At 39.2% G+C, this 18,842-nt stretch overlaps 1 protein-coding gene across 1 annotated transcript; it reads right to left on the bottom strand.

Moving 5' to 3' along the window:
• Positions 1 to 8,201: 8,201 nt before the first annotated feature.
• On the bottom strand, positions 8,202 to 12,572 carry LOC113068309 (trophoblast glycoprotein-like). Its single transcript, XM_026241009.1, has 2 exons — positions 11,994 to 12,572; positions 8,202 to 11,196 (listed from the first exon to the last, which is right to left on the bottom strand). The coding sequence occupies exons 1-2, from the start codon at positions 12,257 to 12,259 to the stop codon at positions 10,347 to 10,349; spliced, it is 1,116 nt and encodes a 371-aa protein (XP_026096794.1). The 5' UTR covers positions 12,260 to 12,572; the 3' UTR covers positions 8,202 to 10,346.
• Between the last annotated feature and the right edge of the window lie 6,270 nt (positions 12,573 to 18,842).

Below are 18,842 nucleotides of genomic sequence, written 5' to 3'. Positions count from 1 at the left end.
GTGGCGGAGAGGGTTTTGCAAACCTGTCACGATTCCTTATTCATGCTTGCATGCAATAATCACGATTTATTGACTTACTGTCTTTCAGTTACATTAATAAATCGTGATAAAAACTAATTATATTTAGCATAAAATCAGAATCAGAAAAAGCTCTATTTGCAGGTATATGTTTAGGTGACAGAAGACAAGACAGGTAAAAAAAATAATAAAAATAGGATAAAGAGGAAATAGCAATACACAAATTAGACAATAGATTGTATTTGTGTGCGCAGGTGTGTTATGTACCAATGAAAGGACATGTAAAAAGAGGTAATTGTGTTAAATAAATACATTGTGTTTTACGTTTATTGCCAAGCATTTAAAGACCCCATGAAACCAGTAGCATAGTTTTGTGACTCTTAGTTGTTGTCTGTTAGCTTTGAGATCATTGATATGCTAGTGTACTCATACATTTTGACCAAATTCACTTTATATGCATTTAATGTATAGTTTTCTCTTTCTGGGAAGCCAGAACTATTCATGACTCATCCTGCACAACACAGCGTGCTAAACATAGTTTTGTTTAATCAAATGCTCTACTGAAAGAATGACCCTTCTGCTAACACCACCTGCAACTGATTAGCAAGTAGCAAACATAATCATGTGACATATTCATGGCCTTTTTTTCTTCTTCTTTTTTTTTTAAAAGAAGCTTTATTAAAGGAATAGTTCACCCCAAACATTTTAATTAGCTGAAGATGTAGTCACCCTCAGACTGAGTTTGTTTCTTCATGTTAACAGATTTAGACAATTGTAGCATTGTATCCTCTGCAGTGAATGGGTGCCATCAGAATGAGAGTCCAAACAGCTGATAAAAACATCACGATAATCCACTAGTAATCCACACCACTCCAACCCATTTCTTAACATCTTGTAAAGCAAAAAACTGCATGTTTGTAAGACACAAATTCATCATTAAGACTTCTGCTTTCAGCTAAAATACGAGACCATAATATACGAGTGTTTAGGATATTGACGATAATCATACTATATAAAAAAAAAAGAAATATCATTAATGTGTTAATTAGGAGTGTTGCAATATATCAATGGTGACCATAAATCATTAGACTACACTGTGTTAAACTCTCACATGTAATTTGTTTTATTCATACTTGATGCAAGAGGGTGCCCTCTTGACTTGATCAGATTAGCTCAGGCTAAGGAGCTAATGCCATATGCTACTGTTTTATACAGTCTATGGTTTCGGCCTACAGCTAGTCACAGCAGATGTCTCTTTGAAGGTTGCAGCTAGAATAAAAAAATGACTTTCCAGGAAATTCCTTATTTGGGCAATTTCCTTCAGCTATCACTGTAACGATAAAATTGCAGGTTTTCACAGATGAAATGTGAAGAGAATCAACATACAATTGCAAAAGTATAAGCTTTTTCTAAGTTCTTGAAGCCATTTAGGGTATTTTTCAAATGATAATGTACATTTATAATGCAATGATAATCAACATATCATTTCCATTTAATTTCTGCCTCGATCTGTGATAAGAACTCATGTCAGTTCACATACAGTACAGACCAAAAGTTTGGACACACCTTCTCATTCAAAGAGTTTTCTATATTTTCATGACTATGTAAATTGTAGAGTCACACTGAAGGTATCAAGGGCTATTTGACCAAGAAGGAGAGTGATGGGGTGCTGCGTCAGATGACCTGGCCTCCACAGTCACTGGACCTGAACCCAATCGAGATGGTTTAGGGGTGAGCTGGACCTCAGACAGAAGGCAAAAGGGCCAACAAGTGCTAAACATCTCTCGGGGAACTCCTTCAAGACTGTTGGAAGACCATTTCAGGTGACTACCTCTTGAAGCTCATCAAGAGAATGCCAAGAGTGTGCAAAGCAGTAATCAAAGCAAAAGGTGGCTACTTTGAAGAACCTACAATATGACATATTTTCAGTTGTTTCACACTTTTTTTGTTATGTATATAATTCCACATGTGGTAATTCATAGTTTTGATGCCTTCAGTGTGAATCTACAATTTTCATAGTCATGAAAATAAAGAAAACTCTTTGAATGAGAAGGTGTGTCCAAATTTTCGGTCTGTACTGTAGTGATAGCAGTATTAATTCAATATTTCTATAGATATTGTGATATATCTTTATGTTGATTTCTTTTGGCCACGATAATCATCCAGTGAAAAATCTGATATTGTGACAGCCCTAATAAATAATAATGGTTTATGTAAATCCACCTAAGCTTCCTGTTCTGGAATACAATGCAAAAATTCAATCAATTCTCATTATTTTAATGTGAAACAATGACACATTATTAAAATTGTAAAGCACTGCCATATAGTGGTAGACTGCAAAAAAAAAATATATATATATAAAAAAAATCATTGTAGTCTGCACTATTTTTATTGCAATACCATCAAAGATTACAGGATTAGAGTAATGAGAATTATCTATGACAACACAGGGAATTACAAAAATGACACATTACATATTCGCTGATGCCATATATTAATATGTTTTCCTTTAATGTTGGCGTGAATCATGACCTGAACATTTCTTCATGAGGCTGTAATGGGAGTTAAACTGTCTCTGACACGGCTCTCACTTCATGCTAGTGAGCAATAATCTCATGACTTATTGAATTTTATTAAAACCTCTGCCTTTCAGCACATTACACAATATATAGTGCTGCAATAATGTCATCAACTTTATTTGCTCATATAACATGATTATACATGAAAAGACCACATGAGGAAAAGTTATTTTGGTATGCAGCATTTAGCAGTGCATCCATCATTGTGTATGTGCTTGGCTGGAAGTGTGTGTTTAAGCAGGTGCATATACATGTGTGTGTGTGAGTTGATTGTTACCCCTAATATAAAGTGATAAATGGAGCCAACACAGCATTGGCTGTACCTCCAGTTAGAACAACCTTTTTTATTAAAGCTCTCAAAATACAATCGTTCGCCAAAGCTCAGCCCACAGTTGGACAATGGACCACCGCCGCTGGAAGTAGGATCTTCATAGCTGTCTATTGTCATTGGGCTTGTAGGACAACTGGACTAAACATATAGATAAACCTGAATAGACAGTAAGAGTTTCTAAACAGTGCTTTGGAGAAATTTAGATGCTTTATGTGTGTCTTTGTTTGCCTGTGTGAGGCAAAAGGTAAAATATATTATCTGTTTGTAATGTATTCAACCTTCGTAGTCATCGGGAAGAAGGAGGCGGGAAACGACACACAATCAAAATGAAATTTTAATAATCACAAATAAACACAAAAGAGCGCACCAGCCCCTCACGGACGACTGGTGCGCATAAATAAAAAGCAAAACATAAAATAATGGCCCAGGCCTGGTCCTCTCTCTCCTTCACTATAGTCGCTCCAGTTTTATATCCTTCCATATCCTCTGTGGGACTCGAGACCGGTGGTGGGGCGCAGGTGTCGCGGATTTCCCAATCACTCTACCGGCCTCGCTCGTTCCCACATCTCTCGGCCCCACCCCACTTGTCACACTGTTCAACTGATTTAGCATGTACATAAATATTTTTCTAAAAAAGAGAAAAGAGCATCATACAGCCTGGCTGAAACCACAATGAAAGCACTTGTTTTACAACATCATAGCATGAAATGACTGACTGAAGAAACAATGATTTAGATTTGAACATTTTCTGAAGAAAATGTGTTTCCCTGTGCAGAAAATGTGTTTTCCCTGTACAGAAAATGTGTTTTCCCTGTGCAGAAAATGTTTCCCTGTGCAGAAAATGTGTTTTCCCTGTGCAGAAAATGTTTCCCTGTACAGAAAATGTGTTTTCCCTGTGCAGAAAATGTTTCCCTGTGCAGAAAATGTGTTTTCCCTGTGCAGAAAATGTTTTCCCTGTGCAGAAAAAGTGTTTTATCTGTGCGAAAAATGTGTTGTCCCTGTGCAGAAAATGTTTCCCTGTGCAGAAAATGTGTTTCCCTGTGCAGAAAATGTTTTCCCTGTGCAGAAAAGGTTTCCCTGTGCAGAAAAAGTGTTTCACTGTGCAGAAAATGTGTTTTCACTGTGCAGAAAATGTGTTTCACTGTGCAGAAAATGTGTTTTCACTGTGCAGAAAATGTGTTTTCACTGTGCAGAATATGTATTTTCCCTGTGCAGAAAATGTTTCCCTGTGCAGAAAATGTGTTTCACTGTGCAGAAAAAATGTTTCACTGTGCAGAAAATGTGTTTCACTGTGCAGAAAATGTTTTCACTGTGCACAAAATGTGTTTTCACTGTGCAGAATATGTATTTTCCCTGTGCAGAAAATGTTTCACTGTGCAGAAAAAGTGTTTCACTGTGCAGAAAATGTGTTTTCACTGTGCAGAAAATGGTTCCCTATGCAGAAAATGTGTTTTCCCTTCTGCAGAAAATGCTTTCTCCCTGTGCAGAAAATGTTTCCCTGTGCAGAAAAAGTTTTTCACTGTACAGAAAATGTTTTCCCCGTGCAGAAAATGTTTCCCTGTGCAGAAAATGTTTTCCCTGTGCTTCCCTGTGCAGAAAATGTTTTTCCAGTGCAGAAAATGTTTTCCCTGTGCTTCCCTGTGCAGAAAATGTTTTCCCTGTGCAGAAAATGTGTTTCCCTGTGCTTCCCTGTGCAGAAAATGTGTTTTCCCTGTGCTTCCCTGTGCAGAAAATGTGTTTTCCCTGTGCAGAAAATGTGTTTTCCCTGTGCAGAAAATGTGTTGTCCCTGTGCTTCCCTGTGCAGAAAATGTGTTTTCCCTGTGCAGAAAATGTGTTTCCCTGTGCAGAAAATGTTTTCCCTGTGCTTCCCTGTGCAGAAAATGTTTTCCCTGTGCAGAAAATGTGTTTCCCTGTGCAGAAAATGTGTTTCCCTGTGCAGAAAATGTGTTTTCCCTGTGCTTCCCTGTGCAGAAAATGTGTTGTCCCTGTGCTTCCCTGTGCAGAAAATGTGTTTTCCCTGTGCAGAAAATGTGTTTTCCCTGTGCAGAAAATGTGTTGTCCCTGTGCTTCCCTGTGCAGAAAATGTGTTTTCCCTGTGCAGAAAATGTGTTTCCCTGTGCAGAAAATGTTTTCCCTGTGCTTCCCTGTGCAGAAAATGTTTTCCCTGTGCAGAAAATGTGTTTCCCTGTGCAGAAAATGTGTTTCCCTGTGCAGAAAATGTGTTTTCCCTGTGCTTCCCTGTGCAGAAAATGTGTTGTCCCTGTGCTTCCCTGTGCAGAAAATGTGTTTTCCCTGTGCAGAAAATGTGTTTCCCTGTGCAGAAAAGGTTTCCCTGTGCAGAAAATGTGTTTCCCTGTGCAGAAAATGTTTTCCCTGTGCAGAAAATGTGTTTCCCTGTGCAGAAAATGTGTTTCCCTGTGCAGAAAATGTGTTTCCCTGTGCAGAAAATGTGTTGTCCCTGTGCTTCCCTGTGCAGAAAATGTGTTGTCCCTGTGCTTCCCTGTGCAGAAAATGTGTTTTCCCTGTGCAGAAAATGTGTTTCCCTGTGCAGAAAAGGTTTTCCCTGTGCTTCCCTGTGCAGAAAATGTGTTTTCCCTGTGCAGAAAATGTGTTTCCCTGTGCAGAAAAGGTTTTCCCTGTGCTTCCCTGTGCAGAAAATGTGTTTTCCCTGTGCAGAAAATGTGTTTCCCTGTGCAGAAAATGTGTTTCCCTGTGCAGAAAATGTGTTTCCCTGTGCAGAAAATGAAAGTGTCCACTTCAAAAAGTGAACTTTATAATGTCAAAAAGTTTGAAAGTATCTTTTAAATCATTATGTTTGAATAATCTTTCGTCAAGCTTTTCAAGAAAATAATTGCATTGACCTGCGCACTAAAGTACAATCATTTTAACTGTGTTATTCAGTTAAAATTAAGAGGCTACATCTCAAATGTGCTATACTATAATCTGATTATTAAAAATTGGTCATTTAAATGCATGGCATGCCGGTTTCAATGGAAATGATTTATTAAAATATATTTAAATTTATCATAAATGCTTGACAGTACATTCAGCAGTTCACTTTTACCATATTTCAAAGACAGCAGAAGTTATTTTGGAATTACATTTAAAAATGCACACAAGTCCTACTTATATTTGCACTTCAGTATCCGGAAACATTACATCAGTATATTCATTTAAAGAGTACTATTTTCTTAATAAATTCTCTATTTAAAAGTACGCTGAAGTGTACTTATTTTGCAAAATGGTGCTTAACAGGGTCCACGCTACGAAGTTCTGTCATGAAGCTCTAAATGACTCAGACCAGTAGGTTCTAATTGATTGGTTTCTTTTTGAATCAGCAGCCAATGAGCTTGCTGCTCAACATTCAAATTCTCACCTAGAGCTTGTAGCCGTTGCAGCGCACTTCAGAAACCCTCCCCCTTCCCCAGCTCCACCTGTATAGATCTGCTAAAGGGGGATTTCACGTATAGTAGGTATTTCTTGCTCGCTCACAGCAGCATGTCTGTGGATACTGGCAGCGTCAAATCCCGGTATTGCTCTGCCACAGAAGAAGTATAAGGAGATCTATTCTGCTAAGACCAAACACAAACACATTAACATTGTCATCTATATTACCATGCTACTCTCAGAGAGCGGTTGTGACAGAAATGTATTCATTTATTTATTTTTCTGCTTGTATATATGACTCAATACGCTTCTTCGGTAGAAATCTATGAGTTGTTTCTTTGTTTTACCATCCATTAAGCAAAAATCGCCCAGCAGGATGAGCTATGACATGATGTTTAATAGGTTTAGGGTTTGTTTCAGTCCCTCACTTAGCAGTAGAACAAGGGTGCTTATTTTAGCCAGCACCACTAAACATATATCTTAGGGTGATAAAAGCAGGTCATATGTTTCTTAATAAAGATATAAGACATGGAACAACGAGATGTTTGCTAAAGAATTGAAAATGAAAGGACAAGCTGGAGGCAGGAGCTGAGGTTAAGACAGAAAGAGAGTCGAGGAGAAAAATGCCTTTCCATAAAGTCAGCTGTCACTAGATTGCTGTTGTCATGTTGATGACTGTTGTGGGTTTGCCTTTAATGTGTTCAGTCCCTCAGAGATGTGAGATTCATTTCATGTATCAAACCATTAAACGTCCCTCAGTGGTGCCAGGACTAATGACAAAAGACATGACTAATTGCAAAAGAGCAGCTTTTCTCTGTAACATCCCAAGAGCGCTTTTCTGTTTCATAGCAAAACCAGTGTAGAGCCATTGAAAATAACTATGAAAATAAAACAAGTGGGTCTCGTGAACAGCACAGCGGTCACATGAACTTGGACGTCTTTGTTCTTCTTCTTAAATGGCTAGTTTGCTTGAAAGTCGGAGGCAAACCAGATGAAATTTAGAGCTGTGTGACATTTAGTCTTTCCTGCAGGCTTTCCATGAGGCCGAGAGAAGATGACATTAATCTTCAGTACTGTTCTCTGGCACAGCGGTGTCCGAACAGATGATGCCAGGTAAATATCCTTTTTTGTGGATCCGAGCCTTAGGACGGCCATAAATTCGTAACTAATTGGCTAAACTGCATCTTGGTTTTTAATAAGGCCACAATGGTTTCTGCACAGGGAGCTGTTGGAGGTACTTTGTAAAGCCTTCAGTTCGGCTCTCATTCTGCAATACTAAGATCATGTCATCACCAGACACGAAGCCATTATGCAGCAGCAATAAAAATGCTTCGATATATATAGAGGCCTTCACACATAGAGGTTAAATTGCTGCATGGTGTTTGCTTGACTGGCAGTCGATCACATGAGCGTTTTCTACACTCTCATTGGTCGATGCTTAGTGTTTGCATAAACTTGAACTTTACTGAATCGCTGCTATTTTGCACAGCCCTTAATCGTTTCGACTAACTATTCTGAATTACTTCATTGTAGAAGGACGACTTAATCAAAAACCTTCATTAAAATATTTTAAATTAGACACTGAGCCTTGCTTTGAACCAGAGATGATTTTCAATGCAGCACTGCATTCAGCGATTATCATGCATATGCTGAACTAATGTGTTTCCAATAATGTGTTGCATGTGGAGATTTGCAGCAACTAAGCCTGCTCATATGAAACACCTCTGACGCCCTTCAGGCTTTTGCTAAAGGCTTTTTGTTATGAGGAACAATAACATCACAACTATCCGTGAGCTCTTCTGTTCTGTTCTAGCTGAAGGAATCCTCCTACAAGAAACCACAAATATCTTTCTGACCAGCAAGAAACAAAAGAGACTCATTTAAATTTCAAATTGAAAAACCTTTATTTTTTTCAGCATGCAAACTAAACTCTGCCCTGAAGAAAGACCATTTATTTGTCCATGCCATGCATGACACATCCACAAAGGTTTTGTTTTGCACTGGATACCTGATAAATTCATGAGTAAACATTTTGCTTTTGGCATCCCACTTAAAAGGTTTTCCCTACCTCTTTAGAGAAAGGCTCATTTGAATATAATGAATAACACATGAGTATAAAGCTAGAAAAACACAATGGAAGACGGTCCAAATGTCTGCGAAGTTTCATGTACCAAATATCATCGTTTCGAATAGTTCATCAGGCACAAAGATGCTGTCATTACAAGCAAAGATACGATGCTTTTCCACAACTGTGTTTTCCAAAACATTGACAAATGAGTGAATCTCACAAAGAAATATTCCGTTTCACTCAAGATAATTAAAATAATTTATATGTAATAAAAATATAATATTGTAATATTGTCATTATAATATATATATATATTTCAAGTCTAATTACTGTTATATATATTACTGTAATATGTTGTCCTTAAAATGTCACAATGCAAATAGTATATTTTTTTTTTTGGCTGTTTATGCAGAATTATTATTTTTTTTCCTTTTTGATAAGGTGAAATGCACATTAATTTACACTTGACCGTTTTTGTGAGATTCACTCAATGTCTAAATAGTCTGTATCTTTTAAAAAACATATGTTGCATAAAACCGTATTATCCAGACAGTGAAGTCCAGCACATCGGCACAACACATCAAGCATATTTCTTTTCAGTCTTGCACATGTGGAAACAGTACTCAGAAACAGAGCAGGGGACTGTTCAGCACAACGGCCCCAGCTTCATCTGTATCTTATCACCGTGAAGTCCCTTAAACAGAAAAAGCTGGGGAACATGTGAGGAACTGAGCCAGACTGAGTCTTCAAAGAGCGAACAGGCTTGACGGAGGAGGGGTCTCGCTCAGCGGCCCTCGTGAGGCCTGGTTCTCATCATTCTGACAATAAAAATGAGTGGAATAAAAACTAAGCAAAACATCTCTTTTAAACTAAAAAAGAAAAAAAGCAGCTGGAGATTTCTGCAAACTGGGTCTCTTTCTTCAAAAGATCCTTTTTCTAGAGCTCAGAGGAGGTTATCCTCCTGCTGGAATGCTTTTGGAGCGAAAATCTGGCACATTCTTCGCAGACTCCCTGTGGATAGAGGGACAGAAAGGACCACAGAAAGCTGCTAATTTGGTTGCGCGGGGTCCGACGCGAAAAAATGCATTCACTTCCATAAAAACAAGGCTGCAGGAGCATGCAATAAAACAGTTCTCAAAACTTCACAACTGCATATTAAACATGTATTTATATAACGGTTATCCTTTTAATAGCTGGTCAGTCTCTTAAATCCAATGAACAAGGCACTTGAGCACCAGAGAGGTGGGCAATGTTCCAGCACAGGACAATGGAGACTAGTGGGGGGGGGTTGTTGGTGGTGGTCAGAGGTACTTTATGGCTTCTGCCCATTTATTGGGCTAATCCTCAAACATCCCATGATGACTGAGAGGCAAATGCATCTCAGGGCCAATTCTGTGCAGACTTGAGGGGGAGGTGTGCTTGTTATAAAGGGTTCGACGAGACAGGCAGTACATGCTTTCTACAAGATTTAAATAAGTCTACATGATCACCACCATGGTGTTGGGGAAAGTTACTTTTAAAAGCAATACATTACAATATTGCAATGCTCCATGAAAAGTAACTAACTGCATTACTTAGTTGCTTTTTATGGAAAGCAATGCATTACTTTACTTTTGCGTTACTTTTCGTCCCCTGGGCTGGGCTTGCTTATTTGTTTTTTAATAACAATAACTTTTTGTTGTTGTTTTTTTTTTGCCCACCATAAGGGTCCTTTCACACCAAAAATGAAATGGACAAGCCTCAGGCTGAATGAAGTGCGCCTCTGCACACCGGTAAAGTAACTCCGACATTTCATCGCAAATTTAAAAGTAATGGATTACTTTACTAGTTACTTGAAAAAAGTAATCTGATTACGTAACTCGCGTTACTTGTAATGTAACACTGTGCGCCACAAATGGACGTTTTCCACGTATAAATGCAATAGAAAACTAGTTTATATAAGAAGCTCAGTGTGGGAAGTGCTCACACATCAGCTGTTGAGGAGAATTGCGACAGTCTGGGATCGGAGTCGATCTCGTATCGGTAGTGGTACCCTTCCCAGACTTCCCGGCATGCGTCGCGCATGTCGTAGATGCGCTTCTTAATACCTCTGCGGTTCAGGTAGAGCACAAAGAGAAACATGAGCCCGACAAATCCCAGCACGAGACCCAGGAACACGTAAGAGGTCTGCAGTGCGAGATTGTCACTTTCTCCCGCTTTATGGCAACCCAACTCCAGTTGACCCACCGCCAGTAGTGATGTGTTCTGCAAGGCGACTGGGAACACGCAAGTCAGGCGCTCGACGTCCACCACTCGCGCTCGTGAGCTGTTCAGCCAGGCGGCGAAAGGCTCGATGTCGCATGTGCAGGTGTAAGGATTCTCCGCCAGGTGGAGCCTCACCGAACGCATCTGCTCCAGCTCTTTTAGAGCCTCTTCACGCAGGGTCCTGAGGGCGTTGTGGGTGAGGTCGAGTTCCTGGAGGTGATCCAGTCCTGTGAACGTCCCGTTATGGATGGACACTATCGAGTTGTTGCCAAGCTGAAGGCGCCGCAGGCCGGCAAGATGGCAGAAGATGCCCGGGGGCAAGTAGACAAGGCCGTTACTGGACAGATCCAGTCCCAGCAGGTCTTCCAGGCTGCTCCAGCGAAGAGAGGTGGCTAAATCGATGACGGACGAGTGATTGTAGAGAGTCCGACTGAGGTTGAGCTCCCTCAGCATGCGGCTCTGGACGGTGAACGCCTCAGGATGGATGACGGCCAGCTGGTTGTTGCTGAGGTCCAGCGATCTGAGGCTCTGCAGGCTAGAAAACGTGTGAGACTTCACTTCTGAGATCCTGGAGAGGAGAAAAAGAACATTTTACGCTACACCCTTAAAAATAAAGGTGGGTTTTTGAAGCGATGCCATCGTAGAATCGTTTTTGATTCACCAAGGAACCTTTCAGTGATCGTTTTCTAGTGTGAAATCCAACCTTTTACACAATATAATGTTGTTGCATGATGTTAAAGGTTCTTCATAGAAACACAGATGCCAACTAAGTGATATGAGTGTAGCTGCACGGTCCAAACTACAACAGATATCGAGGGGTGTATTTTTATTTGGTCGTTTTATCCCATGTCAGCATCTTCGACCGGTTTTGTGACAAGAATGGGGTAAAACAAGGAAATGTAACATAAAACATCTTGCTGTTAAGGACACGTTTTGAATAAAATGGTTTACATTCAGAAGGAAAGGAAATTCGGTTTTCAATTCTGGTTATGTTTATATGGTTCAGTTTTATGTTTAAAAGAGCCATACATTGTTTTTAATAACAAGAGACCTAGGTTTATAAAGAAATGAAGTAGAATACTGTTGGTCAAGGATGTGAGAATAAAACACATTTAACACCTTAAGCATCTTCAAGAGCTTCACCTTTAAAAAAAAATAATAATAATCAAAATAAAAATAAATCTAAAGTTTCTATCTAAATATTATACGTTTTACATTGACTTTAGACACTGTGATCAAAATGGCATAAATATTTTGCACAGTTTGAAGGAGATTGCATAAATATTAACAGTAACTTTAGAAACAGTTGTAGTCAGTATTTTAAGGGTCAGATGAATCGGCTTCAGATCTACATCAGTGCTTTACCTGTTGTTAGACAGTGATAAATTGGTCACGTTCTCCAGTCCCTGGAAAGACTCGGGTCCGATCTGGCTGATGCGGTTTCCGGTGATGAAGAGGTTTCTGGTGTAGCTCGGGATGCGGCTCGGTATGTCCCGCAGATCTTTGGAGACGCATTTGACCGTGAGCGCGGCTTCCGAGCACTCGCAGCCGGCGGGACACGGCGACGCGCCCGCGGAGAGCCCCGCGCACAGCAGCCCGAACACAACCGCGCACAGTGCAGAGGCGAGCATGGTCAACTATCAGCAATTCCGCATCGACCTCTCTAAATAAACGCCCTCATTCAGCGGGTGCGCGCGCCCGGGGGTCCGCGCCTCCACAGGGTCTCTCCAGTACCCCGGTCCCGCGTGCTCCTCACTCGTAACTTTTCTCAGTAACTTCTCTCGTGCTCGACTTCTTTGCATTCCAGAAACTGGGGTGAACGAGAGGCAGACACTTTATTTCCATGAGAAGAGGAGGTTCTCGGTGTGGGGCTTTTGATCCGCTCCTCTCAAACAATGCGACTGAATCACTCACGCGCTCCAGAATCAGCAGGGAGGAGCTTCGGGCTCACACCTCTCCCCCGATTCACCAAACACACCCACACCAGTCCAGATCTCTCACATCTCACACCCATCACCGCGATTTATTGGCTTGATAGTGATTAGAGCTCATCGTCAAAAGATTACCATAATCCAAGATCTCTAGTCTAGTTAGTTTAGTGGTTTACTAAACTCACTTTCACAAACGGTTGTTCTACAGTTGCTTTTAGGTATTTTTTTCCCCTGTGTGACATGATTCTTTTTTGGAGATCGATGAAGCTAGAGCAGTGGCTCTTAGATAGGGGTGGGGCCCACTATAGGGGGCCTCATTAAACTTTCAAAGATGGCAGCTTTTTAGTATTTTTTTAGCATCTTTGAGAGTTTTTGTTAACGTTTCAAATTTAGCTGCATTTTGCTGACTCTCTGCTGATCCATGTCTACCTATAGAGATATGAAGCCTATCACAACATCCATTTATAAGGTCCTTCAGTTTTAGCAGCAGCTTAATTACCCTCCTCCATCCCCAGCTCCTCCTCTCGTCCAGTCAGCGTTCAACCTTCTGATTCCCTGTTTAATCAGACCAATTTCTAAAATGTGTACCTTCAATTATTGAACATTAATGATATCCGCAATACGTTTATGTTGGTTCTGTACTGTTTATAGGGGGTTATCGCTGCTCTGGATGCGCAGGGAGGAAAAAGGCTAGTTAAAAAAGCAATTTAAACTTAACAAAGGTATAAAAATTTGGCGTTTGCAAGACCAAAGAAAAAAAAAAAAACTTTTTTGATGTCTTCAAATTAATTCTGATTTATTATTTAAAAATATTGATATATTACAGCCTTTGTTACTGTTATTAAAATAGAGGAGGAAGCAAAATCATATCTTATAGGGGCTTTAATGATAAAATCACTGCGCCATAGAAGATATTCTTCAGATCAGTGTTATTGGCTTCTGAGTTCTTAAGAGGTCTTCTGAAGATGAATCTAGTTCTTTATGTATGGATAATCAGTGTTTTTGTATGTTGGGAACATTGATCTGATCCCTCACTCCACAGGACTCCTGAGGCTTTGAACGCGGCGGGGGTCTGCCGAACTGAAGAGGGACAATACACCATGGCTTTTGCATGCCGAGTCACTTACTTGTTCTCTAGCGCAATTAAACATTTCCAGGGCAACCGTTCAAAGAAACACACAAAATAACATTCAAAACATTATAAAAAATGCATGCACGTATTTTACATCTAGAGTCCAAACTGCCTTGTCCACTTATTTTAGAAAACAAATTCTCAAAAAAAAAGAAATAATCAAAAACGTATCAAATGCTACATATTTACTGATTCAGAAGCCATTGTATGAGATCTTTTAACCAGCTGATTCTATATTAATGATTGATGAATTCAGTAATAATGTGTTGTATAGAAACAGCAGAAGGATAATGAAGTGCATTGACTGAGAGAAGAACTGTTTAATGTGATGTCTGTCATCATTCTGTTTTATATATACAGACAAAAGCTGCTTTATTAAATACACAAACACACAAATTACACCAATAGTGTATTGTAATAGTAAACATCTTTTATTGATATCAATAATGCATGAACATTATCCATCATAACTTATATTGTTGGCAGAATTGGTTTGGAGTTTGATAGTTAGGCAACATTGGGGACTGTTAATTAATTATGAAGATTATTCTATGTTTTCACTGGTTTTTGATGACAGGATATTGGCTTTTGCCAGTATTTCTCACTATGGACGCAGGGTATGAGGAAATATATTGTGCAAACTCATTAACTCGATTTCAAATGACCGTTATTGGGTTCTTGGGAGAAAAAAAGAAAGGAAAAGACAATGGAAGACCAAATACCAATTTCTAAAAATAAATTAGATGAAGCACAGTCATCTATCTTCACATTACTGTATTACAGATTAGCACAGAAGCGTATTGCCTTGTGAATATAAAACTACCCGGTCACTCATTTGGAGTAAGAAAGGCCTTAGGTGTTTTCACCCTGTTGTTCCATGAGCTCTACTGAATGATTGGCGTTATTCTAAAATATCTAAACCAAAAACATTCTGTTATACTCATATTTATCTAACACTCAGCAGCCATTGTAAACAATGCATCTAGTCAAGCAGGCATTACCTCACACATACAGTACACACACACACACACACGGCCAGTTCTCTAGGCAAAATATAGCATTTAAAATAGCATTCTTTGACATTTAAAAACTTCATCGTAAAATATGCACTTTGTTATTAGCGTTCGATTATTTCAATACCAACCATCAAAATCACTTTAGACTTTCTCTGTATCAGACACATGCACAACATGCAAATAAGCAAACACACACACACTGATTCAAACACACTAATACAGCTGCAAAAGGTATGAAGTGACACTTTATAAATATTAAAAGTTTGTTTGTAGTTGTGCAAAGTTGACACAATGACAAGCTTAGCAGTGCGTGAGAGCAAAACGATTGCACTCATTTTTACGCACATGCAAGTTTGGAATCAGCTAACAGGCTGAAACAGAAATGTGTAAATGCCAGAAATAAATGAAAACATTAACTGGCACTTTCCATGAATAGGGTAACTCAATTTCAACTCACTGAAATGCAAATCTATTTTTTTTCTGGTTGATATTTCGTCTTTATACGTTAAAATAAACCTACCATAAAAATTACAGTTGCTTCATTTCTTTCTAAGAGAGCAAACTTACAAAATCAGCAGGGGATCAAATATTTTCAGGCCCTGTTTTGTTTCCCATTTTCCATGTTTTTGGAAAGTGTTTGAATGGATGAATGTTTTGATAAGAGTATAAAGCTGAGGAATGCCATGAGCATTTAGAGATTACAGACAGGAAATGGGAACCGCTGGGCTGCTGTGAGGACCTAAAGAGTCGAATGTGCTTCTGATCCACTGGTTCACATCTCTGAAGACAGGAAAGCCGTCAGTATGAACGTCACACTTCACACAGACTCTAATGTGATCAGCTCTAACCAGGACCAGCAGGGGCCACACACACACACACACACACACACTCACACGACACGAAACACACTCGGCTCGGCTACCTGCTGCTCTTGGCAATACTTCCAAAGACAGAGGGAGTGTGAGAAGAGAAAAGAAAAATGTGAGAAGAGGGCAATAGGTAAGAGGGGGGTTGAGTGATTTTTTCTCTTTGACATGAAACAAAGAGGGGATTTGATCACACAGGCAGTGTTGTAGTCGAGACCGGCTCATTCGAGTCCGAGTCCAGATCGAGTCCAGAGATGGTCGAGTCCGAGTCAAGACCGAGTTCAGAAAGGGTCGAGTCCGAGTCAAGACCGAGTTCAGAAAGGGTCGAGTCCGAGTCAAGACCGAGTTCAGAAAGGGTCGAGTCCGAGTCAAGACCGAGACCAGAGAGATTGGGTCTGAGACAAGACCTAAAGAAATCTTCAAGAGTATGTAAAATGTATGATGGAAACAATAAAGGGTAAAAGGGCCACATAGTATGTGGTGTAAAGGTAATTTTACTAGAATTATGAATTGTTACTTGTCAATATTAAGTGCCCATTTTCACATAACATCGTTGTACCACTATACACATCCATATAACCTTTCTAGTACACATAACATTACTGTACGACTCTATATTGTAATTCCACATAACACTTCTAGTACAAGTAACATTACTGTACCACTATACCTGTACATGTTCAACTGTAACAGCTTTCACATAACTTTTAACCCTGAAGCTTAACTAATGACTGCTAATATCCTGAAAATGTCTTGGATTATGTGCACTTTAGATGTTGTGAAGATTAAAGATGGGCATAATTACTTTTCAAAAAATTAAGTGAGGAGACCATCCTGCTACCCAACCAAGCACGATGTGGTCTCATGATCAATCCACAAAGACTAAAAACTCTCTCTATTGGTGCAGAGGAAGCGGTGACTGACAAAAGTTACCATTTCATCACTTTCTGTAACAGCAACGGATAATCTAATGCTAATTTCACTGGATGGTGGGTTTTAATGCAGGGTAAAATACACACTAGTCGAAGTTTTTTTAGTTACGGAGGGCATACACACAAGAGCCGACTGACTGTCCAGGAAAATTTCATCCAAAAGTGTGTATGTGCCAGGGGAAGAAAGCTGGTTGAAATGCCATATAAGTTCAATGCCTTCTGTCAGACATTTTTTGGGGGGGAGATGTTTAGTGTTGAGACAGTCAGTCTGTGTCTGTATTCATTATATAATTTAATTAAACAATATTTGTTTTTTTCTGTCACCATTTTGTCCTACTTTGTAAAAATAACACAGTTGAGAGAAATAATGTAGCAATGTGGCTTTCTGGAAAGCAGGATCACTACAGGCGGATGGCAGGAGGGTAACTTAGGCCGGTGACACACTGGCTGCGTGGCGTCTCTGCTGCGTGCTAGAAGCGTGGTGGCTGCTTCGCGTTTTCTGTGTCTTTACACACCAGAAGCGTGTCTGACGCAGCGCTAGCGCGCTGCTTCTGCTATAGGTGACATAGAGAGAGGCCGCCGAAAAACCAGGCTCTTGCAAAATAGAGTATGTTTGACAGGTGCAATATTTGAAAATCGATAATTATTTATTTATTTTTTTAAATTACATTTATATCTGAATTTATGCCAACCTATAGACTTTCAAATATCAAAATGTCATGAATTAATATGTATTTGTGTACATAATGACACAAGTGACATATAAACATATTTTCCTAGTTTATTTTGCCTGGAAACGCTTCCAACACGCGCGTGTTCGCGTGAAAAATAGGCGTCGGTTCTATTTCTAGCATGCACGCATTTTCCGCGCGGCTCGAGCTGCGCCTGGGATGCGCGTCTCACGCAGGCAGTCTGCAAGCTCTAACCTGTTAACATGGGAGCCGAATTAAAAACAGACACGCCACGCAGTTGAGACGCTTGCGCCATGCATCCAGTGTGTCGCTGGCCTAACGTCTCATGTCACAAGAAAATCACCAGTCATTGGATGTATCAATCATACATCAATTTAAAGAAACATTAACATACAGTAATAATCATGAAATATTTTGATTGGGACTCGAGTGGACTCGGGCATAAGTCCGATTCCTAATATGTTCGAGTCCGAGTCAATACCGAGTCAAAATGCACACGAGTCCATGACAAGACCGAGACCATTAAAATACGGTCTCGAGACCGAGTCCAAGACCGAGTCCGAGTCTCGAGTACTCAACACTGCACACAGGCACCATGGAGACAGGTTTGGTGTCCAGGATTACGGCAGGATTCGATCAGTGTTTGAAACTAAACGCTCAGAAATGAAAACAGATGTACGGAAAGGATTTCTGTGCTCTGGATTACAGTAATGAAGGTTTGATTTCACCCAGTTTGACTTTGGGATTGCTTTTCTTCCTGATTATTCACCAATCAGATCCAAGTGAAATCAGAGGCAAACAAAAATTGATTTTGCATAAAGAAAATAAAGCCTGTTATTAAGATAATACAAATTTGTATGTAATGAAAACATTAATTTTGACTTTAATTTGCTTAATACAGGTTTCACTTTTATTACAATAAAAATACTGTAATATTTTTTTAAGAGCAAATTATGATCTCAAATTTAATTTAATTTGATTAAATTTTCTTCCTAATTATACACCGATTAATCAATTCAAAATACAGACCATATTTACACCTCATTTCAGAAGGAAATAAAAATATAGTTTGCATCAAGAAATCAAAGTCTGTTAAGATTTCCGTGACAGTTTAAACATTTTTCTCCAAAATTTTCTTACTTTAACATAGTTTTTACTGTTGTTGGAAGAAATAAAATAAAATAAAAGTAGTGCTACAAATACTGCTGTGATGTACACTGTAAAAAATGACTTTAACGGTAAAAGTTACTGTACTGCTACAGTAAAAACCTGCTAAATGGTTAACGTTAATTTACCCTACTATATACGATGAAAAACTGTATTGGACATTACATGTAATTTTACGGTAGTATACCGTTTTTGGAAGTGAAAAAGACCATATAATTTACAGTGAACAACCGTAAGTTAACATTCCCAGAATTCCCTGCGTTACATTTCAAATCTGATGCTTCTTTGTTGAAATAACTACGTGTCTTAGTTTTTTCTTATCAGTTTTGTATATAAGGGTTGTATGTTACACCTAACTTGTTAAATGAATATTTCAAAGATTTAAATTTTGTCTTCTCAATAATTAAAATCCAGAGAGTTTTCTTCTAGAAAGACAAAAACGTTCAGGTGGAGAAAAAAAAAAAATGTTACATGAATG

Source organism: Carassius auratus, linkage group LG44F, assembly GCF_003368295.1.
Source record: "Carassius auratus strain Wakin linkage group LG44F, ASM336829v1, whole genome shotgun sequence".
NCBI lineage: Eukaryota > Metazoa > Chordata > Actinopteri > Cypriniformes > Cyprinidae > Carassius > Carassius auratus.
The sequence above is the reverse complement of the archived record's forward strand: the minus strand, read 5'-3'. Positions and strand labels throughout refer to the sequence as shown.

Excerpts from the sequence above, each read along its gene's own strand:
- LOC113068309 (XM_026241009.1), bottom strand. The coding sequence starts at position 12,259 with ATGCTCGCCTCTGCACTGTGCGCGGTTGTGTTCGGGCTGCTGTGCGCG. Across the intron at positions 11,197-11,993 it reads TTATCACTGTCTAACAACAG|GATCTCAGAAGTGAAGTCTC; the intron begins GTAAAGCACTGA and ends TCTCCTCTCCAG.